Genomic DNA, 22,693 nt, shown 5'->3' with positions numbered 1-22,693 from the left:
TGACATCAGCAAGACAGTGTATGATAAACCCAAAGAGCCCAACTTTTAGGACAAAAATCCACTATTTGATAAAAACTGCTGGGAAAATTTGAAAACAATATGGGAGAGATTAGGTTTACATTAACATCTCACACCCTACACCAAAATAAACTCAGAATGGGTGAATGACTTGAATATAAAGAGGGAAACTATAAATAAATTAAGTGAACACAGAATAGTATACTTGTCAGATCTCTGGGAAAGGAAAGATTTTAAAATCAAGCAAGAGTTAGAAAAAATTACAAAATGTAAAATAAATTTTTTTGATTATATTAAATTAAAAAGCTTTTGTACAAACAAAAACAATGTAGCCAAAATCAGAAGGGAAACAACAAGTTGAGAAAAATCTTTATAACAAAAAACTCTGACAGGGTTTACTCAAATATACAAGGAGCTAAATCAATTATATAAAAAATCGAGCCATTCCCCAGTTGATAAATGGGCAAGGGACATGAATAGGCAATTTTCAGATAAAGAAATCAAAACTATCAATAAGCATATGAGAAAGTGTTCTAAATCTCTAATAATTAGAGAAATGCAAATCAAAGTAACTCTGAGGTATAACCTCACACCTATTTGTATATGCTGGTGATGGAATACTATTACGCTCAAAAGAATAAAGAACTGGAGGAATTCCATGTGAACTGGAAAGACCTCCAAGAATTGATGCAGAGTGAATGGAGTAGAGCCAGAAGAATGTTGTACACAGAGACTGATACACTGTGGTAAAATCAAATGTAATGGACCAGGAGAACATTGTACATAGTAACAATAATATTGTGGAATCTTCAACTGTGAAAGACTTAGCTACTCTGAGCAGGGGATTGTCTAGCAAATCACTGCCAATGACCTGCCTCTTGGGTGCTCAGTGCATGAGACTTTGCGGATAGTGCAAGCATTCCAATACACTAATGTAGCATGGAAAAGTATGTTCCATAGGCTGGAAGCCTGGAGGAGACACTAACAAGTCCAATGTGGAAGATAACAAGGAGTATTTCTCTAAGAACTTCAAGGCAAGCAGAGCTGCTGTTTTCTTTGCTCACGTGGCAAACCTCAATATGGTGAAGGAGACTTCTCTCCTTCTGGGTAATGGCCCTTCCCCCATATCCCTTCTTAATCTCTTCCCCCTTAAGAAGGGGGCATGTATGGGATGGGAGGAAGGGGCCTGTGTCTAATAAATTCTCTGGGAAAGTTAAAAACAAAAACAAAACAAAAAGCATTCTGAAGGAATTATGACAGAGAATGCTATCTACTTCCAAAGAATTGTTGGAGTTTGATGCAGAAGAAGGCATACTCTCCTTCACATTTAAGATTTAATTTCCGGTCTCCTCCCGCGTCTTTGCAGGATACCCCCCTGCTTCCTTGCCGCTCCTCCGCCCTCCGTGTCTGGGGCTGCGGGGAGCCCGCGGGGCCCGAGGAGATCCCTGGGCTGAGGTGGCGGCTCCGGCTCCGGCTCCATCATGTCTGCTGGAGGGGACTTCGGAAACCCCTTGAGGAAATTCAAGCTGGTGTTCTTGGGGGAGCAGAGCGGTGAGTGTGCGACGTGTGGCGTCCCCCGCCCTCCCCGACTGACAGCCCCCTGCGCTGCCCTACGCTGCGGGGCCTGCCTGGCTGCGCTTCTTCGTCTTGGCCTTCTTTTCCTCGCTATGCCGCTGTCCCGGCACCCCACGCCTATTCCTGGGTGCTGCGCTGCCTCACCCCTCTCTCCCTTCTTCCCAGCTCCACTCTGCGCACCCTCTCCCTTGGCTTTCCTTCCTGTCTCCCCCATTCTGTCTCTATTTATTGTCTCGCTCCCATTTTCTCGCTTTAATTCTGTCTTTGTCATTGTCTCCTTCCCTGTCATTCTCTCCCTCTGTCTCATTCTCTGTTCCCTCCTTCCTTTCGTCTCTCTTCCTCTCCTTCGCCTTTTCCTTCCCACCCTCTGCCCCTCCCTCCTCCCTGCCCGTCTTCTCCTAGGGCCTGCTGCTCCATCTAGTCCTACCACTCCCCAGCTCTTTTCCCTCTCCCTGTTTTCTCCCCCGCCTGGCTGTTTTCGCTCTTGAGGAATTTACCTTTTTCTTTCAAGCAGAAACAGGCTTTAAGCTCCTACAAGGTCCTGCCAGACCTTGAAGATGTATGTGTGTGACACAAACCCAGCTCTCTAGCTCACTCTTCTCGGCTGCGTGCTTCTCTCAGTTCAGGGTTTCACGTCTCTCTTTCGTTTGGGCCAATCCTTTAACCTCAGATTGTCTCCTTCTGCTGGGACCCCTACCCCATTCTTCCCTCTCTGTTCTCCACCTCTCTACTACTACCTCGGCTCTTCACCCATCCTTTCCTTTTCCGACTTCTATAGTCTTCTATAGTCTGTCTTATCTAGCTATGTTTCTCTTGGCCCTCCCCATTGGGCCTTCTACTCCTGAACCTCTGTCTGATCCACCTAAGGTAGAGGCTTTATTCTGAGGAGCCGGGAATCCGAGTGGGATCTGGGCGTTGCCCCTTCCCCCCTCCCCCCATTTGGCCTTTGGAAGTAAGGATCACATATATGTGCCTGAGGATGGGGTGGGGGCCGGAATGTCTTTGGATTGCTCTCCCCTTAGGGGGTGGGGTTGGGAGGGTTGGTGCAGTTATCGCCCGGAATTGGGCTGTGATGTTAGGGGTTTTCGTAGGTAGTAGCCCTGCCCTGCTTTTCCTTCAAGTCAAAAGGGATAGGCAGGGACGTTAAAAACCTCAAAATTCTTCTCTTGACTTTGCTTCCTCACGATTTTGAGGTAGCTTTATTACCCCTCTTCCCCAATACAGCTTGTTGCCTTGTCACGATCCTTTTACTTGGAATGTCTCACCTTTCTTTTTTCCCCCTTTTTTCCTCCTGACTTCAACCAGTGTCTGGTTCCGTTGTCTATGGGACCCTACGGATACTCATTAATTATTAATTTCTATTAGAGTATTTTCCAATTTTAAATATGTTTAGGATTCTTGTGAGAGATGATTTGAGTCAAAGTTCTGTTAGGGGAAAAATCCACAGCTAACCGACATATTTTTTGAGAGGATAGGAAGGGATGAAGCAGAATAGTATCAATGATCTTGTTATTTAAATTTAAAGAAGTGATACTTAGCTGAAATTTTAAGTGGCTTACTGCTTAAGTCTTAAGTATTAATAAGTCCACAAACAAGATTTCCTTTTGGTGTTTGCACATGTTCTCTGAATTAGTTATAAGATTTTAATTTTGTAGTGGTTGGTTCTAAGATTACTTTTTGAGCCATTTCAGTTTTACAATATAATTTATTTTTATAGCATGAACTTGGTAATTATTTAATTTGGAGATAAAAAAGATTATATATAACCTACTCCTTCATTGGTCAACTTGTCCCATTTTTATCTTTTAAGAGTCTAGATTTGGATCAGCCATAGAAAAAACTGGAAGACAGATTGGAATACCAAATCCAGAAATATAATTTGCACTCAGAATCATATATTTGGAATTTCTATTCCCTTAAAATAGATTAGCATCAGTTGAAAAAAAGTCAAATTTTGAACCCCATTCTGTGAACCTAATCAATAATTTTTTTTCATTATGGGCAGATTATTGTTTTTCCTTCTGTAGTGAACAGAGAAAATGCTTCTTTGGCTCTTAAATTTACAGGAAGCAAGTTTAGGCTTGTTTTTAGGTGAATTACCTGGTATAGAATGTATGAAGTTCCTGGTTGAGCCATTTTATAGCAGTTTTAGGACTTGTATAAGTGTAAAATTACCTACTTAAGTAAATATTGGTGGGCAGATTGTAAAATGCTTCTTGCCACTCTGGTAATGCTGTTGCTTGCCTCATGGTGTGATGTAAAACTATGTAGTTTGTGTGAAAGAAATATTAGTTTACATTTCTCCAAGAAAAATTTTAGCCTCAAGAATAGGTCTTTTTAAAATTAATATATGAGCAGATTTCATCTGAATTTTTGGGATGATACTGTTTGGATTCATACTGCATATTTTAGGACCTTAAAATTCTTAAACTTAGCCTAAATTCTTTGAATTTTTATTTGGAGGCTCATGCTTTTTATATTATGAAATGTTAAGTTTGGTGTTATTTTAAGGTGAAAATATAGCTCTTAGTTTTACATTTAACATGAAGCATTTAGGTTCTCAAAGGCATATTTACTTCAAAGGCTTTATGAATCCATTCTACTTTTTTTGCAATGATCAATTACTTTTAAGTCTGATAATTCCAAAATTCAGTTTTTAATTATCTTGTTTATATGTTATACTACAATATAGTGTGTTTTCCTATCATATTGTAGCTCAGTAAACATACAATTAAGTAGCCTTTTATAGATGTTGCCAACTTATGCTTTCTCTTAAGAGATTGTGAATGTTGAGTCTATGACTGTGACACCTTGTGGCTTTTGGCTGTCATTGTTTACAAAGGACATAATATAGATAAATAATGAGGATAATAGTTTGCAAAATATATAGGTCTTTGCTTGGAAAGAAAAAAACGCAAGTGTTGGTATGTTTCTTTAGGATTTTTTTCATTCAGTTTAGAAAAATCATTTGAGACTTGTTAGAGTAATTGTCCCTGATAAGAAAAAATGCTACATTTTTGTTTCTTTTTTCCTTCTAGGATACTATATATAGTATGTTATATGATATTACAGAGATGTCTAGAACTGATGGGATATTTAGTAGACACTGCATTTTAAATGTAATTTTTTTTGCAATCACAGGTACTATATTTCAGAGACTAAAATTGTATATGAAATTGTAGATAGTTAACTTTTATTTTAAAAGTTTTTTAAATGCATTTTTTTTTTAATACCAGGGTCACCTAGGTAACACTGGCTAGAATGCTGAGCTTAGAGTCAAGAAGACCTGAATTCAGACGTGGCCTCAGATGCTTAATAGCTCTATGACCTTGGCCAAATCACTCTCCCCACCTCATCTCCCCCACCTCAGTTTCCTGCTCTGTAAAATTGGGATAATAACAACACTTAATCCTGAAAGATTGCTGTGAGCATCAAATGTGACAATATTTGTAAAGTGCTTAACACAGTGCTAGACCATAGTAAGTACTATATAAATGCTAGCTGCCATTGTCATCATTATAATTCTTTTCCAGTATCTTAATTCTCCTTTCAAACTTAGAAAAATTGAGCAAAAAACAACCAGCACTGTAAATTTAATCTGATAGTATATTTAAGATTATATACCTACAGTCCCCAAACTGTTCTTAGGGGAAGGAAATAGATTTCATCATCTTTGAGCAATCTTCTCTGGAACTAAATTTATTTATTACAGATAATCAGTTTGTCTGTTTTTTGTGTCATTTTCATGTATGTGGTTGTAGTTATTGTGTATGTATATTCTTCTAATTATTTTGCATTAGTTCATAGGAATCTTAGAAATCTCATGCTTCCTTCATTCTTCCTATTAATAATTTCTTATGGTGCATTAATATTCCATTAGAGTCATCAGTGCAATTTTTAGGTAACTTTTGTATATATTAGACAAAGTACCTTCTATCTTAGAATTAATACTTTGTATTGGTTCCAAGGCAGAAAAGTGGTAAGGGGTTGGTGTGATTTAATGAAGCTCTAGTAATGTATGCTATTTGTTCCAAAATCATATTGTTGGACAAGTTGTTTACTCTTTTTATTTCTGTACTGTTTTCTTGTTTTGTAGTCATGCTTATGACAAATTCTACTGCATACAAATGTCATGTCTTATGAATCAATACTTTTGCAGAAGCAGAGAATCATTTATGATGTACTTTAACTTAGCATTTCCTCATTTTTATGTCGTTTGCCTTTCTAACATTTATTTATTCATCTTTAACTCTTTCAAGTTGCAATATCATAGGGAGGGGGAAGTTTGTAAAGTACTGTATAAGTGATCAGCCAGTGTTTATTAGTTTGTGTTAGATTGATACTGGAAGGTCACTTGCAATAAATACTAAAGGGACTAAGGAATTAAAAAAAAAATGTTTTCCAGATTTGCTTGTTGGAGCTTTAATGAAAACAGGAAGGAAATTACAAACCTATCTCTAATATCTTAATTCCTCATAGATCCTATGACTTACTTAGTTCTACCTAAGCCATGTATAGGCATGGCCATATACTGGATCTCATAATTATCTGTAAGAGTTCCTCTTTTTTAAGTAAAAACTGACATTTCTCTATCTGATCATAATTTCCATATCATTCCATCTCTTCTTAGGTCTGACCCACCTAAATCTATTATTTGCTCTTATGCTATTCTTCTACCTCTTAGTACTTTCTCAGGCCATTACTCTTGCTTTGACTTTACTTTCTTCTCTCTCTCTCAACACTATTCTGACTTCATCCCCTTGACTAGTTGTGGCTCCTTGCCAAAGCTCAGCCTTGGATCTTCCCACCATCTGCCTCTTCTGTTCCTACTTGTATATTACAGAAAGGAGCTAGAGCAAGTCACATAGCCTTTTTGATTGGATAAATCATAAATTCATGTTATCCAGCTACCACTGGATCCTCCCTGTAACAAGATAACCCTTTTATTTCCCTCTATTTGATTTCAGCTAGGTGGTGCAGTGGATAGAGTGCTGGGCTGGGGTCAGGAACTCATTTTCCCAAGTTGAAATTCAGTCTCAGACATTAGCTGTGTGACTCTGGGCAAGTCACTTAACTCTGTTTACCTCAGTTTCCTAATCTGTAAAATGATCTGGAGAAGGAAATGGCAAATCACTCTAGTGTCTTTGCCAAGAAAACCCCAAATTGGGTGGGGTCACAAAGTGTCAGACACAACTGGACAATAACAAATTGATTCTCTATTTCACTTCATTCAGAAGCAATGCCAGGCCTTCTAACTACTCAAGCCTCTTATACTTGTTCGTCACCCCCCTTCCCCCTGTCCCCCTTTTCTCAGGGAGGATTTGGACTCTCACTGAAAAAGTTGAGGTATTTCGGTGTGAAGTTCCTTTTCTCCCAATTTCTTTATTAACCTTTTGATATCATCCTCCACTTTCTCTAGTTTTCCCCCAGGCTCTGATAAAGAGGTACCCCCCCAAAAGGTCCCTACACTCAAAGTATTTACAATATAATGGGAGAAGACATCAGAATTCCCAAGGTTTGGTGAGGTGAGAAATGAGATGCTTGATGGTCATGGCCCCAACCTTTAGTCAGAGAGGCAGAGGGTAGTTATGAGATGGAATACCAAGGCTTATTAGGGCTTACAAGATGATGAAATGATCCCAATAACAAGCTTCCTGAAGCCAGGTGAAAAAGTCGGTCAGAAGGTAGGGTAGCCAAAGCAGATGTGGTTCTTCCCAATATAGTCTGATACCCAACTCTGTATTTGCTGTGATCAAGTCTGGTATTTCAAATGGCCTGCTACACTCTATCTCATCACTACTTCCCTACCCTTTGAGCTTTTATGTTTTGTCTTCTCCGATCAGATTGTAAGATCCTTGAGTACAAGGACTTTTGGGGGAGCAGTATTTGTATCCCCTTCAGTTTAGTGCGGTGCCTGGCACATGATAGATATTTAATAAATGTTTCTTGACTGTTGACTTAAAGACAATGCAGTGTGATATAGTGGAGGACTGAATTTGTTATCAAAATGTTTATGGACAAGTCTAACCTCTGATGGACATAGTATACTTCATCTCTTTCCTCATCTGTAAAATATGGAGCTGAATTGGAATTCTGAACTTCTGCCTAACCTCAGTGTTCTGGTTTTGTGACCTCTATATGGTTAAGTCATAGGTACAAGTAGAGTTGAAGGGATTGAATATAAAGAGAAAATAGGGGATGATCAAGGATATAGAACTTTGGAAAACCCCTTGTCAGGAAGCAAGAGAAGGAAGTGGAAAGTGCAAAGGTAGGAGAACCAAGAAAAGCCAATTTGAGGGAAACCACTGACTGCTACTTTTGTTTTGAATTGAAACCATTAACTGCAATAGAATTATAAATTTCTGCATAGACTAATTAAATTGATGACTTGTGAATTTTTTAGAATAAGTATTTGCAGTTTTATTTTATATTTTGGTTTGGATTCATCTTTGAAATTGTAACAATATTTTGGTGCATTTGTTAAAATTTGCTAAAACTCTTTCTTTGGATTAATTTGCATGCTTAGGAATATTAGCCAACATGTGCTTAGATATTTTACTGTTGGTTTTCTTTCTTTTTTTTTCCCATGATCGTTTTACTTGATCACTTCTTTATTTTTTACTTATTTTAAATTTTAGAGTTCTGTAAACGTTTATTAAAGGCTCTTTCATATACTACTTTTTCGATACTATTAAATTGAAAATGAAATTAACTTATTGAAATACTGTTTCACTGTAATTTGGATATATAAATAGTTATTGCGCAGTCTCTTAACATTACATCTCAAGTTCACTAAGAATGTCAATTAACTTTTTAAAAAAATTAATAACTTGTTTTTATATTTTCTACAATTTCCACTGAGACAGCTAAGTGGTGAAGCAGAGTGCTTGACGTGAAATTGAGAGAACCTGAGTTCAAATTCACCCTCAGAAACTTAATAGCTATGTGACTCTGGGCAAGAGTTACTTTACCCTCTTTGCCTCAGTTTCTTCATCTGTAAAATGAGTTGGAGAAGGAAATGGCAAACCTTAATTCAAACACTTCAATATCTCTGCCAAGAAAACTACAAATGGGTTCACGAAGAGTTGGACACAACTGAAACAACTGAATAACAAACATTTTCCACCATATCCCTGGGAGAAGTATCTCTCCTAGAAGCATAAATCTCCAGAATGTCAGCAATAAGTAAATAATTAAGTAAGATGGAGAATGGGGGAAGTATAGTAAAACTAACCAATACATCAAAAAGCCTTGCATTATTTTCCTTCGCCCTCTCACAAAGGGTGGTGGGCAAGATACTTTCTCACATCTCTTTAGATTTCCCTTTATATTATTCCCCACTCTGATTTCATTGTCTACTTTCTGGCTGCTTCTCTCATGACCAGAAACATGACCATGTCTTCCCCATCCTTAAAAAAATCCATTCCTTCTAACTATGGATTCTCTTTTCTTTTGTGGCTAAACTCCTTGTCCTCTCTGCAAACTTTAACACTGTCAAAACACTCTTTCCTCTAGGTTTTTGTGATCTTGCTTTCCTGCTTCTTCTACAACTACTCTTCAGGCTCCTTTAACAGAGTTTACTAAACATGTGGAGGTCCTCTCTCCATTGCCCTTACTACATGACAAGGCCATTTTTTGCTCATTCATATTTCTGATATCTTTCACATCTTAAATGTAATCATTGGCAATATGTTGCAGCAGTACACACCAAGACATGTACTTATTTAATAATACTAGAGTGGATTCAATGTTAGCCTTTCTTGTATTGCACCTGAGGAAGATAAATATTAAAGATTTTCTCTAAAGTTCTCTTCATATGTAATCTTGTATTGTATTGCATATCTTACTATGATAAGCTTTTGGTAAAAAATTAGAATTTATGTTTCAAGTACAGCTATTCTAAGCTAGGGAATCTCAAAAGGTAAGCTAGACAATCAACAAAAGTCTTATTGCAAACGAAAGAATAGTTTAATAACTGTGAGGAGTGTTAACTGAATCTGGCAGAGAACATTTTTCATTACAAAAAGAGATGAATTGGGTTGAGAACATTTTTCATTACAAAGAGAGATGAATTTCAGGTTTACTCTCAAGAGTACAGATAGAAGTATAAGTATCCCTACACTCAGTCACAGAATTGGAAGGAACATCACAAGCCATCTAGATCAACCCATGTCTGAGCAAGATTTCCCTCTGCAACATGCATATCCAGCTTTCTTGTGAAGACTTTTAGTGAGAGGACCTTCATTTCTCCTGAATCAGGAAGCTTCCTCTCCTTTTTTTTTTTTTTTAAATAGTTCTAATTGCTAGCAAGCCTTTTTCCTTATATCAAGCTTAAATTTGCTTCTTTGTAAATTCTTCCCATTTCTTAATCCTATCCTTTGGGTCAAGTACAAGTTTAACCTTTCTTATTTATGACACCAAGTATTTGGAATGATCAAGCTCTATGTAATTGTCTTTGAGATTTAATATCCCCAATTCCTTCAACTGAACCTTGAATAACATGGTCTGGAGGTTTTCTTGGTTATCCTCCTTTTGAAGTTGTCCAGCTCCCAATGTGATGCCAATAAACGAAGATGCCACCCCAGCTGAAGATATACCACATTTTGTTTAACAGTTCCTCCAGGCAAGATGTACCCCACTTTGTTAAGAATATTTTGGTAAAAGTTGGACAGAGCACAAGAGCGCTACTATCTTTCTTATACAGGACAGTCTGTCTTTATTAATGGATGGTAATGGTGACATTAGCTTTTTTCATTATTTTCATTTGTGATCTGTAGAATTAAATAATTGGCAGTGAAGTTGTATCCCTTAATAGCTTCCATAAAAATATTGCTTATTTACCTCAAGATAAATCTTTATTAGATCTTGCTGATAGCTTGTTTTATTTGTATTATAGTGTTCTAGTGGACTTATGTAGAGGTTGGTATATGAGTAGGGGCTAAAGTTTCAGAGGTCATTATAGTTTGCATTATGTTTGGTTGCACAGGAATATGAAACTTGAATATAGAAATAATAAATAATCATTTTTATAACCTTTTTAAAAACCATAATTTCAGGAAAGTTAGGTAAAATTGATTAGGTCGGAGTGATGGTAGCCTCCTACTGCAAGTCATCTGAGTAGCTACAAATTACTATAAGTCAAATTTTTTGACTAAAAGGAATTTTTTAATCGACTATACAAAAGATAATATAGAAAGTTCAAGTAAAAACTTTTTAACCCAGAAGTTATTTATGTGATTGTGTAATATATCAGCTGAGAAGTTTCCAACTTCTATGAGAAACTTTTCTTCTCGATAGCACTTTACCTGGCCCGCCTCTTTGCATTTATTTCGCTCACTTTTCTATCATAGTTACATGTATGCATGTTATTTCTCCTCTTCCTTCCTTTAGATTGTAAGCTCTTTGAGGTCAGAATCTTCCATATCTGTTTTCATATCTATCATCCTAACTCCACAGAGCTTTGCTCATGGTAGCATTCCATTACAGTTTCTGACTATCCCCAATCATCACTAAGCACAATAATTCACTTGCCTGGAACATGTTCCTCTCTGTGAATCCCTTGTGCATTAATGTTTTCTTTTTTTTAATGTATCTATGGAGAGGTACCATTTATGTATATCTCTCCATAGATACATAGAGAGACAATGGGTATTGTGGGAATAGCGTTGGGCTTGGAATCTTAAACTCTGGGTTTAGCTCAACACATACAGAATATGAAACCTTGGGAAAGCCACTCATTCCTTCTGAACTTCAGATGTCTCATCAATTAATTGGCAGCAGTAATAATTGCAGTTTTCCTCATATGTTGTAAGAAGAAAGAGCTTTGTAAATGAAAGCTTTCTATAAACTTCTCTTCTATATTTAAAAATAAAATTTATCATGCTTTATATCTTCCTTTTCTGAATAATTTATCTTAGATGAAGGCTGTCCAAAGCGGCCTAGAACCTTACATTGAACATTTCTTTGCTATTCTCACATTTTCCTTGTGATCTTTAGGCAAGTCTCTTAACTCCGCCTCAGTTTTTATTATCCATCAAATGGGGATGATTGCATTACCCATCTCATTGCTGTAAGGAAAATGTTTTCCAAACCTATGCAATAAGAAATGTGAGTTATGGCCTTTGAATAGAAGGAAGGGCAAAAATAAAACTATTGCTAACAACAATGTTTTAGTACAAAGATCAGTTTCCTAGAGTAAAACAGAGAGAGGGCACCTATTTGTCTTTGGGCAGAATATCAAATCCCAAACTCATTGTAGTGAAATTTATAAAATACCTAAAGAAGTGAGGTTTGAGTAGAGAAAAATTTTAAATTATTACTTTGTATCTTTTAAAAAAATTCTTTTATCTGTATTCTCATATGTATACCTATACATATCTTAATCTGCACTCTGAATCCATCACCTCTTTCAGGAGGTGGGAAGCATAATTTATCATGAATCTTCCTGAGTCATTGGTTGGCTAATGGATTGATCAGAGTTCTTAAATCTTTCAAAGTGGTTTTATTTTTACAGAATTACTGTCGTATAAATTATTCTTCTTGTTCTTTTTACTTCACTCTATTAGTTTGTACAGATCTTCAGGTTTCTCTGAAACCCAGTTTATATATATTTTTTGAAGTTCAAATTGATGATATTAAGGTGTAGAATTATTTTGTAAGAATTTACATAATAAATTTGATATAATATAGCTTCTTGGGAGTAGTGTCTTAATCACGTCTTCAGAAAGGCTTGAAATAGTGATTCTGACATAAATTCTTAAGTATTACCTATTTTGTTTAAAGAAGGTGGATTCAGTTTCTAAGGAGCATTCACTTCAACATTCAGTCTCTTAAGTAGCTGTGGACTCTATACCTCTGTGCTGACAATTGAAGAACATTTCAAACAAGTAGGTGCTTTTAACACAGTAATAGCAGAACTCATGTACACAACATACGGTATGGAGCATAGTGGGCCTTTTTCACAAAGGGAATGTTTTTTTTGCCCTGGGTAGCTAATGTATCATTATTGTTAGGAACACTTGTGGTAGGGATACATTAAGATAGCAACTCGGCTTTCAACCTTTCATTTTGGATATTAATAAGGGGAAGAGAAAGACCACAAATTTTGTCAAACTGTCTCCCAAAAGATCCCTATTCATATGCTCAAAGCCAACTTACAGAATGTTTTGGGGTGTGCAGAATGCAAATAGGATATCTAATAGATACTCTGTCAGTGTTCCTTTTTGAAGAAAAATCTGAAAATTAACCAAACTTCTTATTCCAGAGTCCCAACAATAAACTATTTGATTTTATAGGATCATGTAAATGGTGGTTTTGTTTTGTTTTGTTTTGTTTTGTTTTTTAAACCCTTGTACTTCGGTGTATTGTCTCATAGGTGGAAGATTAGTAAGGGTGGGCAATGGGGGTCAAGTGACTTGCCCAGGGTCACACAGCTGGGAAGTGGCTGAGGCCGGGTTTGAACCTAGGACCTCCCGTCTCTAGGCCTGACTCTCACTACACTGAGCTACCCAGCTGCCCCGGTGGTTTTGGAATAAAGCACTTTATCTTTCATCTAGCCATCTTTCTTCCACTGTACAAATAGCATTTCATAACTTTTTTTGTGTTTACTTAATGGCTCTTATTTCTGAGTTTATCAGAAATAAGAATATGAGGAAAAATCATTTTTGGACATAATTAACTGTTCCACAGTGGCATTCTTGGAATAAATGATGAATCTCCATAAGAAAAGCTACTAAAGTAGTTTTACCTTAGGTTCAAACTGGTCTAAGAGCCCTGGCTTTAAATCCATGAAAACAATGAGTAGACTGGGACTAAACTAATTGTTCCAGGACTTTGTTTAGTCCCACTGCATCCAGTTGACTTATTCTCAGTACAGGCTGTGTGTGCTCAGTATTCTTTCCATTGGAAGACATGTCTTCTTCACTATAGACTATAATCTGAAGAAAAGTGACTCTAATATGATTTGTTGTAATAGGGCACTATATTGATATTCAGTAGATAAGTATCTACATTTTGCTGCATCACTGGAATGTCATAGATAGCATCAGGTATGACTCTGGAACAGAGGAAAACCTGTCCATAGGCATAACCATGCAGGCCAGAGCTTGTGGACCAGGCCAAAAATGGATGAACAAAGGGAAGCAATTGGCCTAAAAGCTGTTGATCACTAATGCAACACTGAAGAGCCACCATTGGCTGGAATAATGTTGTAGAAACCATGGCCCCAGTTGAGTTTCTCAGAAATATCCTGTGGATTCTCCATGCCCACAATCATTCCCCCTCTCCCATATACAAGCTGACGGTGGCTCCCCAAAGGCCTCCTATATAATTTCTTACATGACAACAATATTAGATTAAATTTCATAAATCATTAGGACAAATGAAGTTTGTGTCAAGTAAATAGCTGCCCTTAACACAATAACAACAAAACATGTATATAATACACTGCACATGTCCTATGGTATTGATGCACAACCCTCAATTTCTTGTTCTTTGCTACCACAAAAAGAGCCAACATAAATGTTTTTGTACATAGGAGGTATCTTTTTCCTATTCCTTTGATCTCTTGGGGCATAGACCTAATATCACTGGATCAAAGGATATTCATAGTTTTTTTTTTTAAACCCTTAACTTCTGTGTATTGGCTCCTAGGTAGAAGAGTGGTAAGGGTGGGCAATGGGGGTCAAGTGACTTGCCCAGGGTCACCCAGCTGGGAAGTGTCTGAGGCCGGATTTGAACCCAGGACCTCCTGTCTCTAGGCCTGACTCTAAATCCACTGAGCTACCCAGCTGCCCCAATATTCATAGTTTAATAACTTCTTGTATATGATTATATAGAATTCCTAATTGTTTTCTAGAATAGCCAGTCCAATTCTACTCAGAGTTGCATCTTGTTTAGTACAGCACAAAATTCACTTATTTGACAGTGCAAGTTAAGCTATTGCCAGGGACATAAAGTTAGCAATATTTCTTATTTAAACAATATTATTAATTCACTTAGTATTTTATAAAGAAGTTCTATAGGGTAAGTAGCATTTTAGTTTAGTTGACTATTTGGTGGCTGCTCATATTTTGTTCTTTCTTTTCTTTTTTTTTTTTTAAACCCTTACCTTCCGGCTTGGAGTCAATACTATGTATTGGCTCCAAGGCAGAAGAGTGGTAAGGGCTAGGCAATGGGGGTCAAGTGACCTGGCCAGGGTCACACAGCTGGGAAGTGTCTGAGGCCGGATTTGAACCCAGGACCTCTCGTCTCTAAGCCTGACTCTCAATCCACTGAGCTACCCAGCTGCCCCCTTCACATTTTGTTCTAAGCTTTGCTGTAAATAGGGCACTATATTGATATTTGACTATTAGCTCCTTTTTCCTTTACTTGCTTCTTTCCTTTGTAGGTATCTCATTATTTCCGAATCAGCTTTACTAGAATGTTCTTCAGGTCAAATATAGCCACAAATGCCATGCCAGAAGCACTAATTTAAAAAATCACTTGGATCATCATACGTAGGTATATGAAAAAATGTTCTAAATCACCATTGATTAGAGAAATGTAAACCAAAACAATTCTGAGATATCTCACAAAACTGACAAAAGGGCAGAATGACAAATGTTAGAGGGAATGTAGAAAAATGGGGACACTGATACACTGTTGGTGGAGTGATCTAACCATTTTGGAGAGCAATTTGGAATTATAAAACTTGTGTATAACTTGGATCTAGCAATACTATTGCTGGGTCTGTTTCCCTAGGACCCTGTTGGTGAAGACATGGCGTGCTGGAGGGGGCTTCTCCAATCTACCTCTCCTCAGTGCCTGAGGACATTTTTCTTATACCCTGCTCCTCTGCCCAGGAGCCCAATGCCAGAGTGCTTCCTCCCTCCTCTGCCTGGGGTAATATGGTTGAGCTCACAGGCAGCTTGAGCATGCGATCTCTAAAAGGTTCGTCAATGCTGCTTTAGGAGATTAGGGTAAAAGTAAAAGAGCTGCATGCTTTGGAAGGTTGTAGGGAATAAAATTAATATGGTTTGACAAAATATAAGAGAATGTGGTTGCCGATATTATAATTCAATTCAAAATGACTTTTTAGTAGCTTTTATTTACAAAATAGAGGGAAAGAGTAGAGAAATGTGAAAGAGGGTAGAGTAAGCAGTCTAGCTTATCACCCTAAATGTTTCTCAGGTGCCTGACTCAACTCAGGCAGGGCTCATTAACCCTCCACCAGAGGACTGGTTAGCCAGGTGACCAGGTAGTGAATAACCACGTGGCCTCTGTATACTAATCTCTCTATAAGTTGGGAAAGGATTCAGATTTTTCACTCACCCACATTGTAGTCCAAAGGGGAAAATCCAAGAACAGCCTTACCAAATGCTAGAGTCCCAGGCCCATGCTGAAGAAGGTGCTCCACCAGCCTCCAAACTCAAAGGAGCTCAAAGACCTTGTAACAGGAAGTTTCAGCCACTTTTAAAGACCTTTCTTTGCATCATTTCCTGTTTGTTCCTCCACATTAGGGGACCAATTTTAGTCTTTAAATTTGCTTAGGACTGCCCAGAGGGCAGTCATTTGCTTCTGGAGGTACAAAACCCCTTTAGTAAGTAGTTCGTGGACTTCCCCAACTTTAAGGTTAAGCAGGGGTGTGTTCACTTTTGTGGATTAAATTTTAAAGTAAGCAAGGGGAGAGTTAATTCCATCTTCACAAGGTGATGGTTTCCTGTTATTGGAGAGCTTCAGGGAGAGGTTGAATGATCTTATAGAGGAGCTTTCTATTCAATATAGATTGGATTAGATTAAAAAATTATTGATTCACTGAAAAAGTATTAGACATTTTTGGAAAATACCTCTCAAAATTAAATCCTTAGTTTTAATAATGAACAATAGTTAAAACGCCTTCATATCCTATATATTATATGTATTTCGTACTGTTGTAATAAAGGTATCCTCTCCCCATTGTGTGTGTGGGTGGCTGTAGGGCCCTTGCAATCTGGAAAATTTGGGTAAAATTTTTTGGCCTTCCCCTTGTGCCAGATAATTTTCTTTCTTTTTTTTTTTTTTCAGATGAAGTGATTATGGTTAAAGAAATTGTGTGTATTTATGTCACTAAAAGATAAAATTTCTTGATATTATAAACTACTATATATCTATTTTATGCATTTCTGAGTTTCTCAACTTTTCCCATCTTGTCTTCTGGCCTTTGCATGTCATCTTCAATCTCTGTAAAACTCCCCTGAAATTCTCATTTAATTTCTTATACCAATCCATGATATACTGTAACCATAATGTGAAAAGGAAGGATACCTGTAATCTCTTCAGCCTCTATCAAGAGGGTAGTGGTATGTTTCATTTTATGTTTTCTGGAATTGGTCAACAGTCAGCTTCCCTTTAAGTGCTCTTTTTATCCAAGTTGTAGTAATTATTCTTTAGCTACTTCTTATTTCATTCAGTATCACTTCATACAGGCTTTCCCATATGTTTTTAAATTCTTCATCTTTGTCATTACTACACAATAATATTCTCTTAAATTGATATGCCAAAGTTTATTCATCTGTTCCCCATTTGTTAGGCATCTTCTTGGTTTTCAGTTCTTTGTTACTACAAAAGATGCTATAAATACATTTGTGTGTGTGTATGACCTTTGGAATACATTAACCTCTTTAGACTATGTGCTCAGGAATAGGTTTTTGGGTCAAAGTTTGAATTAGATGACTTTTAGGGTCCTCTTCTATCTTAAGATACAGTTTTTTAAAGCTTAAAGTAGCAAGAAAATTTAATTTCATTTTAATCTTCCTAGAAATGCTACTAGATTTATTGAATCTGTTTTTGTTCATGATTTTGTTTAGATATTTTGTAGAAACATTATTTTGGTTAAATTGATTTTCTTTTTTGCTGTAAAATTGCATCATCTATGTAAAAAACAGCACTGGGTTTGACAATGAAAGTTTTGCAGCAGCTGAGGTCCCAAGGCATTTTTTTCCCCGATGTTTTTATTGTGACATTGGATAAGTGTATATAATTGTGTTCAATGTAAAGCAACCAATTTTAGGTAAAATAGGCAGTATTTACATTGTATATTAATAGTTTTAGCAGCTTGCTTTTATGGATGTGAAAAGGAACAAATTATAAAGGTTTTGCTCATGGTATAAGTGTTAAAGAACTAGCTAGCACATGAACCAAGACATAATTATGGACTTGTTATAGAATACACTGTACACAGTTCACTTTTCATATGACCATGATGGTATGTACCATTCAATATAAGAAACATTAAATGGCTGATCTTTTCTAAAGTATACTATAAGGATGCTGGAATCATACATCTAGAGCAGGGATCGGCAATGTATCCATATCTGGCTCTTGAGGGCCAGATATGGCTTTTTTCTGCAGGAGCCATAAAGTCAATTTTTTTTTCAGGCACTGTTACAGGAGCACGCACTGGGAACACTGTACAGCTCTCATGAAATTACATTTTTAAAAATGTGGCGTTTATGGCTCTCACGGCCAAAAAGGTTGCCGACCCCTGATCTAGAGCTAGAGGGAAGTACATTTTACAGATGAGGAAACTGAGGCCAAATTTATCTCCCCTCACTCTCTTGTATTAACTGCATTTCTAGGGAAACTTAACTATTTCATGGCTTAATATTAATTCCATTGATGGACAGCTATAATTATAGATTTCAGTCCATTGAATCTATAATTTGTCTCTTTGTGTCTTACAGTTTCACTCTTTGGTTCTAATTCTTCCCCTTTTTTTCTTTTGGGAGTCAAGCAGATTATCTTCTGTCAGATAGTAGAGATATTTGAAGATTTTTACTTGTGTTTCTTTTAAATCCTCACTTCAGGTTAGACAATTTATAATCCTTTACCTGTTTGTTCAATAGCATGGCTTTGAGGCCATTAACTATATTCATCCTCTGGTTTGAATTCCATTTAGAAGAGATCATTGAATCATAGATTTAGAGTTAGAAGGGACTGAAGAGGTTACCAAGTCCAGCTCCCTCAACTAAAGCACAGAGAGGTTAAATGACTCATCTAGGGTCACACAGCTAGTAAGTGCCTCAGGTGGGATTTGAAACTAGGGATTCCTCACTCTAAGTCTTATACTTCTTCCACTTTGCCACACTGCCTTTCAGATTTATGCTTGTATCTTGTTTAATTGCATGGACGAGATAGAATTAGATTGTGTTTATTAGAATTGGTTTTGGTGGTAATATGAGAAGCATGTATATAATGTGGTAATGTTTGCAAAGTACTTTACATACATTATCTCATTTAATTCTCCCAGTAATCCTATAAGGTAGCTGCTCTTATTCTCCTCAATTTATAGATGAAGAACCTAAACTGAGAGATGGTAAATAGCTTATGTAGCATCACACAGTGAGTATCTAAGGCAAGATATGAACTCAGGTCTTTCTGATCTCCAGATCTAGTGCTCTATACACTATGATTCTTTACATGCATTTTAAACTGATGGTTATGTGGTTTGGGAATCTTCTTAGCAGCACGAAAAAGGGGGACACTGAAGACTTTTTTCATTTTTTGTTGAAATTTGTCAAACTTTGATTTATCTCTTGGTTAGTCTAGTTCTATAAGTACTATTTTTGGATATATGCTATAATGTGACCTTATAGGTGGTAACATTGCTTTTGTTAAGGACAGATCCAAATGAAAGCACTTGACAAAGTTGTGACTTTGGAAATAGATGATGTATAGCTTTTGTATAGTGTAGAATATCTTAAAATTGGTGATCTCAAATTAAGATTTTTAAAGACAAAAACTTGGTATAATGGAAAGAGCACTCCTTGAAATCAGAAAACTTGAAATGGAATCCCAGAATCTGATATCTGTATTTATAGTCTCAGTTTCCTTACCTGTAATATCTCACAGAAGGACTGTGAGGATGAAAATGCTTATAAACCTTAAGTACTTTAGAAATGGATAGACTGAGAAAATGCTATAGGATTGGCAGTTCAGAAATCACTGGTAACCTGCTTTTGTTATAGTCTCCAGGCCTTCCCTAAACTTTTACTAGAGTATTCTATGGGACCTGTGCTGTTTTTCAGGTGGTACTTCCACTTGCTTGACTATTTCAAGGATGTTATTTTTTTTTATTGTGGGAAATTATTTATTACTTAAGAAGTAGCTGTGTGGTATCATTGATAGAATACTCCTAAACTTGGATTCAGGAGAGCCTGCTTGATTTTGAATACTGCCTTAAATACTTAATATCCATGTGGCCTGGACAAGTCACTTAACTTCTCAGTATTAGTTTCCTCATCTGTAGTAATATCACCTTCACAGGGTTTTTGTGAGGACTAAACTAAAGGGGCTCCATATCATTTCCAGGGTGCAATACAAAATCCTGTTTGGCATTCAGAGGCCATTATAACACTGACCCTTTCTACCTTTCCAGTCTTCTCATACCTTAAACCAGTGGTTCCCATACTTTTTTGGCCTACTGCCCCCTTTCCAGAAAAAATATTACTTAGCCCCTGGAAATTTAAAAAATTTTTAGTAGCAATTAATAGGAAAGATAAATGCACCTGTGGCCATCACCTCTCTCCTGGATCACTGCAGCACCCACTAGGGGGCGGTAGTGCCCACTTTGGGAATCACTGCCTTAAAGTCTCAAATACTTTGTAATGCAAGACATTGCATCTCCAGACTCCAGGTATCTTCACTAGCTGTCCCATGCATGGAATTCTCTCTCTTATTTATCTCTATCCCTTGGTTTTCTTATCTTCTTATAAGGCCCACCTAAAATCCATCTTCTACAACTGTGGTGTCAAATTAAAATAGAAATAGATTCCTGTGGGCTATATATTGACTCAGAAAACCAAAAATTAACATTATTTTTGTTGTATTGTATTTTTATTTCATTAAATATTTTCCTAGGACATTTTAATCTAGTTGTGACCACATTGTAAGCAAAGAGTTTTTGATAGTGGAAATTTAACACTTCTGTTCTTCAGGAAGTCTTTCCTCATCCTCCTTCCTTTTGATTATTTCCAATTTATCCTATATATCCTGCAGTTGTTTGCATTTTGGCTCCTCCATGAGACTGAACTTCTTGAGAATAGGACTGTTTTTTTGCTGTTCTTTCTATCCCCAGCACTTAACACAGCATGTGACGCAGTAGTTACTTAATAAATGCTTAATGATTATCTGATTAATGAATATAGTCATTTTGGCTGATCTTGTGCTTAGAGCTTTTCAACTTCGGAATGAGTTTGTTTTATGAAAATGTACAATTTTATGGCAAGTAAATGATGAAACCAATTTTTGCAATATTAACATCAAATGACAAGTGACAGAAAAAAGAATCCCAAAGTCAGGAAGTAGGTAGATGATAATTCCTCCTGTTAATTTCCTTTAATTAATCCTGGAAACTGTAAATATTTGAAGAGCAAAGAGTAAATTTATTCCACACTTTACTTATGCTCATATGAACTGTTCATTGCCACAGAATCATGTAGCTTGAAGAGGATAACAGTCATTTAGTGTACCCAATAGTCCAAACAAGGATCCTTTATGTATCTTACTTACCCAACAAGTAAGTAATTATCCAGTTTTGCTTGAAGACAGATTTGTTTTTGAAGAACATAGTACATCCTGACACAGCCCAAAGAACCTCTAATTGGCATGAAATTTTCAGGGGAGAAGGGAGAATATAGCATTTTTAGATGATATTACAAAGCAGCAGTCATCAAGATGATTTGGTATTTGTAAAGGAAAAAACAAAAACAAGTTTATCAATGGAATAGACTATACAAGGGGAAATCAGAAATAGTGGAATTCACTAACCCAATTTTCAGTAAATTGGGAAACATAAATTACTTAGAGAATTCCCTATTTGATAAAAATTAATGGGAAAACTAGAAAGTGGTCTGACAGAAATTAGGCTTAGATCAATACCTTGCACTATATTCTAGAAATCTGATTGGACACATAACCTTCATATTAAAGTTCATACTATGAAAGTACTAGAAAAAAAGCAGATCACATATATAAACCCATACCTGCTATCTTAGAATTGCTACTAAGTATCAGTTCCAAGGCAGAAGAGCAGTAAGGGCTAAGCAATGGGAGCTAATAGGGTTATGCAACCAGGAAGTATTTCAGGCCAGTTTTGAACCCAGGACCTCCTGTCTCTGGGCCTGACTTTTTATCTATTGAGTGCACACGCACGCAAACACACTTTCGTCTTTGGAAAATTAAGTGACAACATTATCTGGGGAGGAAAATATCACAAATGTCTTTCCCTTGAGTTCTCCAAGTTCTGCTTTAGTCTTCTCTTCTCCAGGCTAAAGATTCAACACACATCCCATCCTTTCACTGTCCTTTTTGTTCTCTGAATATTCTTTTCAGCTTATCAACTGCTTTTAGGATAAATGATTTTTGAGGTAGAAAAAAGATGTATATTCATTTTATAGAATAGGATTTACTACAATAAAATTTCTTAGGGGTTTACTGTGCCAAGTACTATGTTAGGGTAGATATTTATTGAGCTAAGACATGCCTCTTGTCTTCATGGCATTACAGTGTACTGAGGAGAAAAGCTGGCCAATTTCAAAAGTATAATACATAATGATACATGACAAGAGGTCTAGGTGTTATGTAATGTTTGTTAGGGACTAATTTTAGTTCAGTTCAATCAAGAAACATAGCTGTGCAAGAAAATCTTTGGTACAGAGTGTGTGCTCTCAGAGACAACTGATGAAAACTGTTTTTTTTTGCCCACTTTTACATCTTTTTATGCCATATCTACCTCCTTTCTAGCCCAAATGCTATGGGGTTTGTTTGGATCTCATCTTAATCAGATGTCCTCTAATATGTCTCTAACATATGCGAATTTTGAAAACAACTCCAGAAGGAAAATGGTTCTTTATGTGCAACATGGGCATTATAGTATAACTAAGTCATTTAAACTCTGTCTTCATTGAATAGTCTTTCATTGTTAATTTAAATTTTCATGTTTCTACTTGATGAGTAGTTATAAATTCATAACTATGTTATACTATTCAGTTGTGTTTTTGTTCCTTTATTCCATTATAAGGGACCAAGAGTACTTTTATAGTTATTTGCCCTCCTCATTTCATTCCTCATGGAATGATAAGGA

At 36.6% G+C, this 22,693-nt stretch overlaps 1 protein-coding gene across 3 annotated transcripts in view; it reads left to right on the top strand.

The window, feature by feature from the left end:
• The first annotated feature begins 1,370 nt into the window (after positions 1 to 1,370).
• RAB6A (RAB6A, member RAS oncogene family) overlaps positions 1,371 to 22,693 on the top strand; it is an 88,912-nt gene continuing 67,589 nt past the window's right edge. For all 3 annotated transcript variants that reach the window (XM_044668118.1, XM_044668116.1, XM_044668117.1), the window contains exon 1: positions 1,371 to 1,569. In XM_044668118.1, the coding sequence (XP_044524053.1) occupies positions 1,500 to 1,569 (70 nt within the window). In that variant the 5' untranslated portion in view covers positions 1,371 to 1,499. The remainder of the gene's footprint in view (positions 1,570 to 22,693) is intronic.

The sequence above is a fragment of the Gracilinanus agilis genome, chromosome 3 (assembly GCF_016433145.1).
Source record: "Gracilinanus agilis isolate LMUSP501 chromosome 3, AgileGrace, whole genome shotgun sequence".
Classification (NCBI taxonomy): Eukaryota; Metazoa; Chordata; class Mammalia; order Didelphimorphia; family Didelphidae; genus Gracilinanus; species Gracilinanus agilis.
This window is presented reverse-complemented; position numbering and strand designations above follow the sequence as displayed.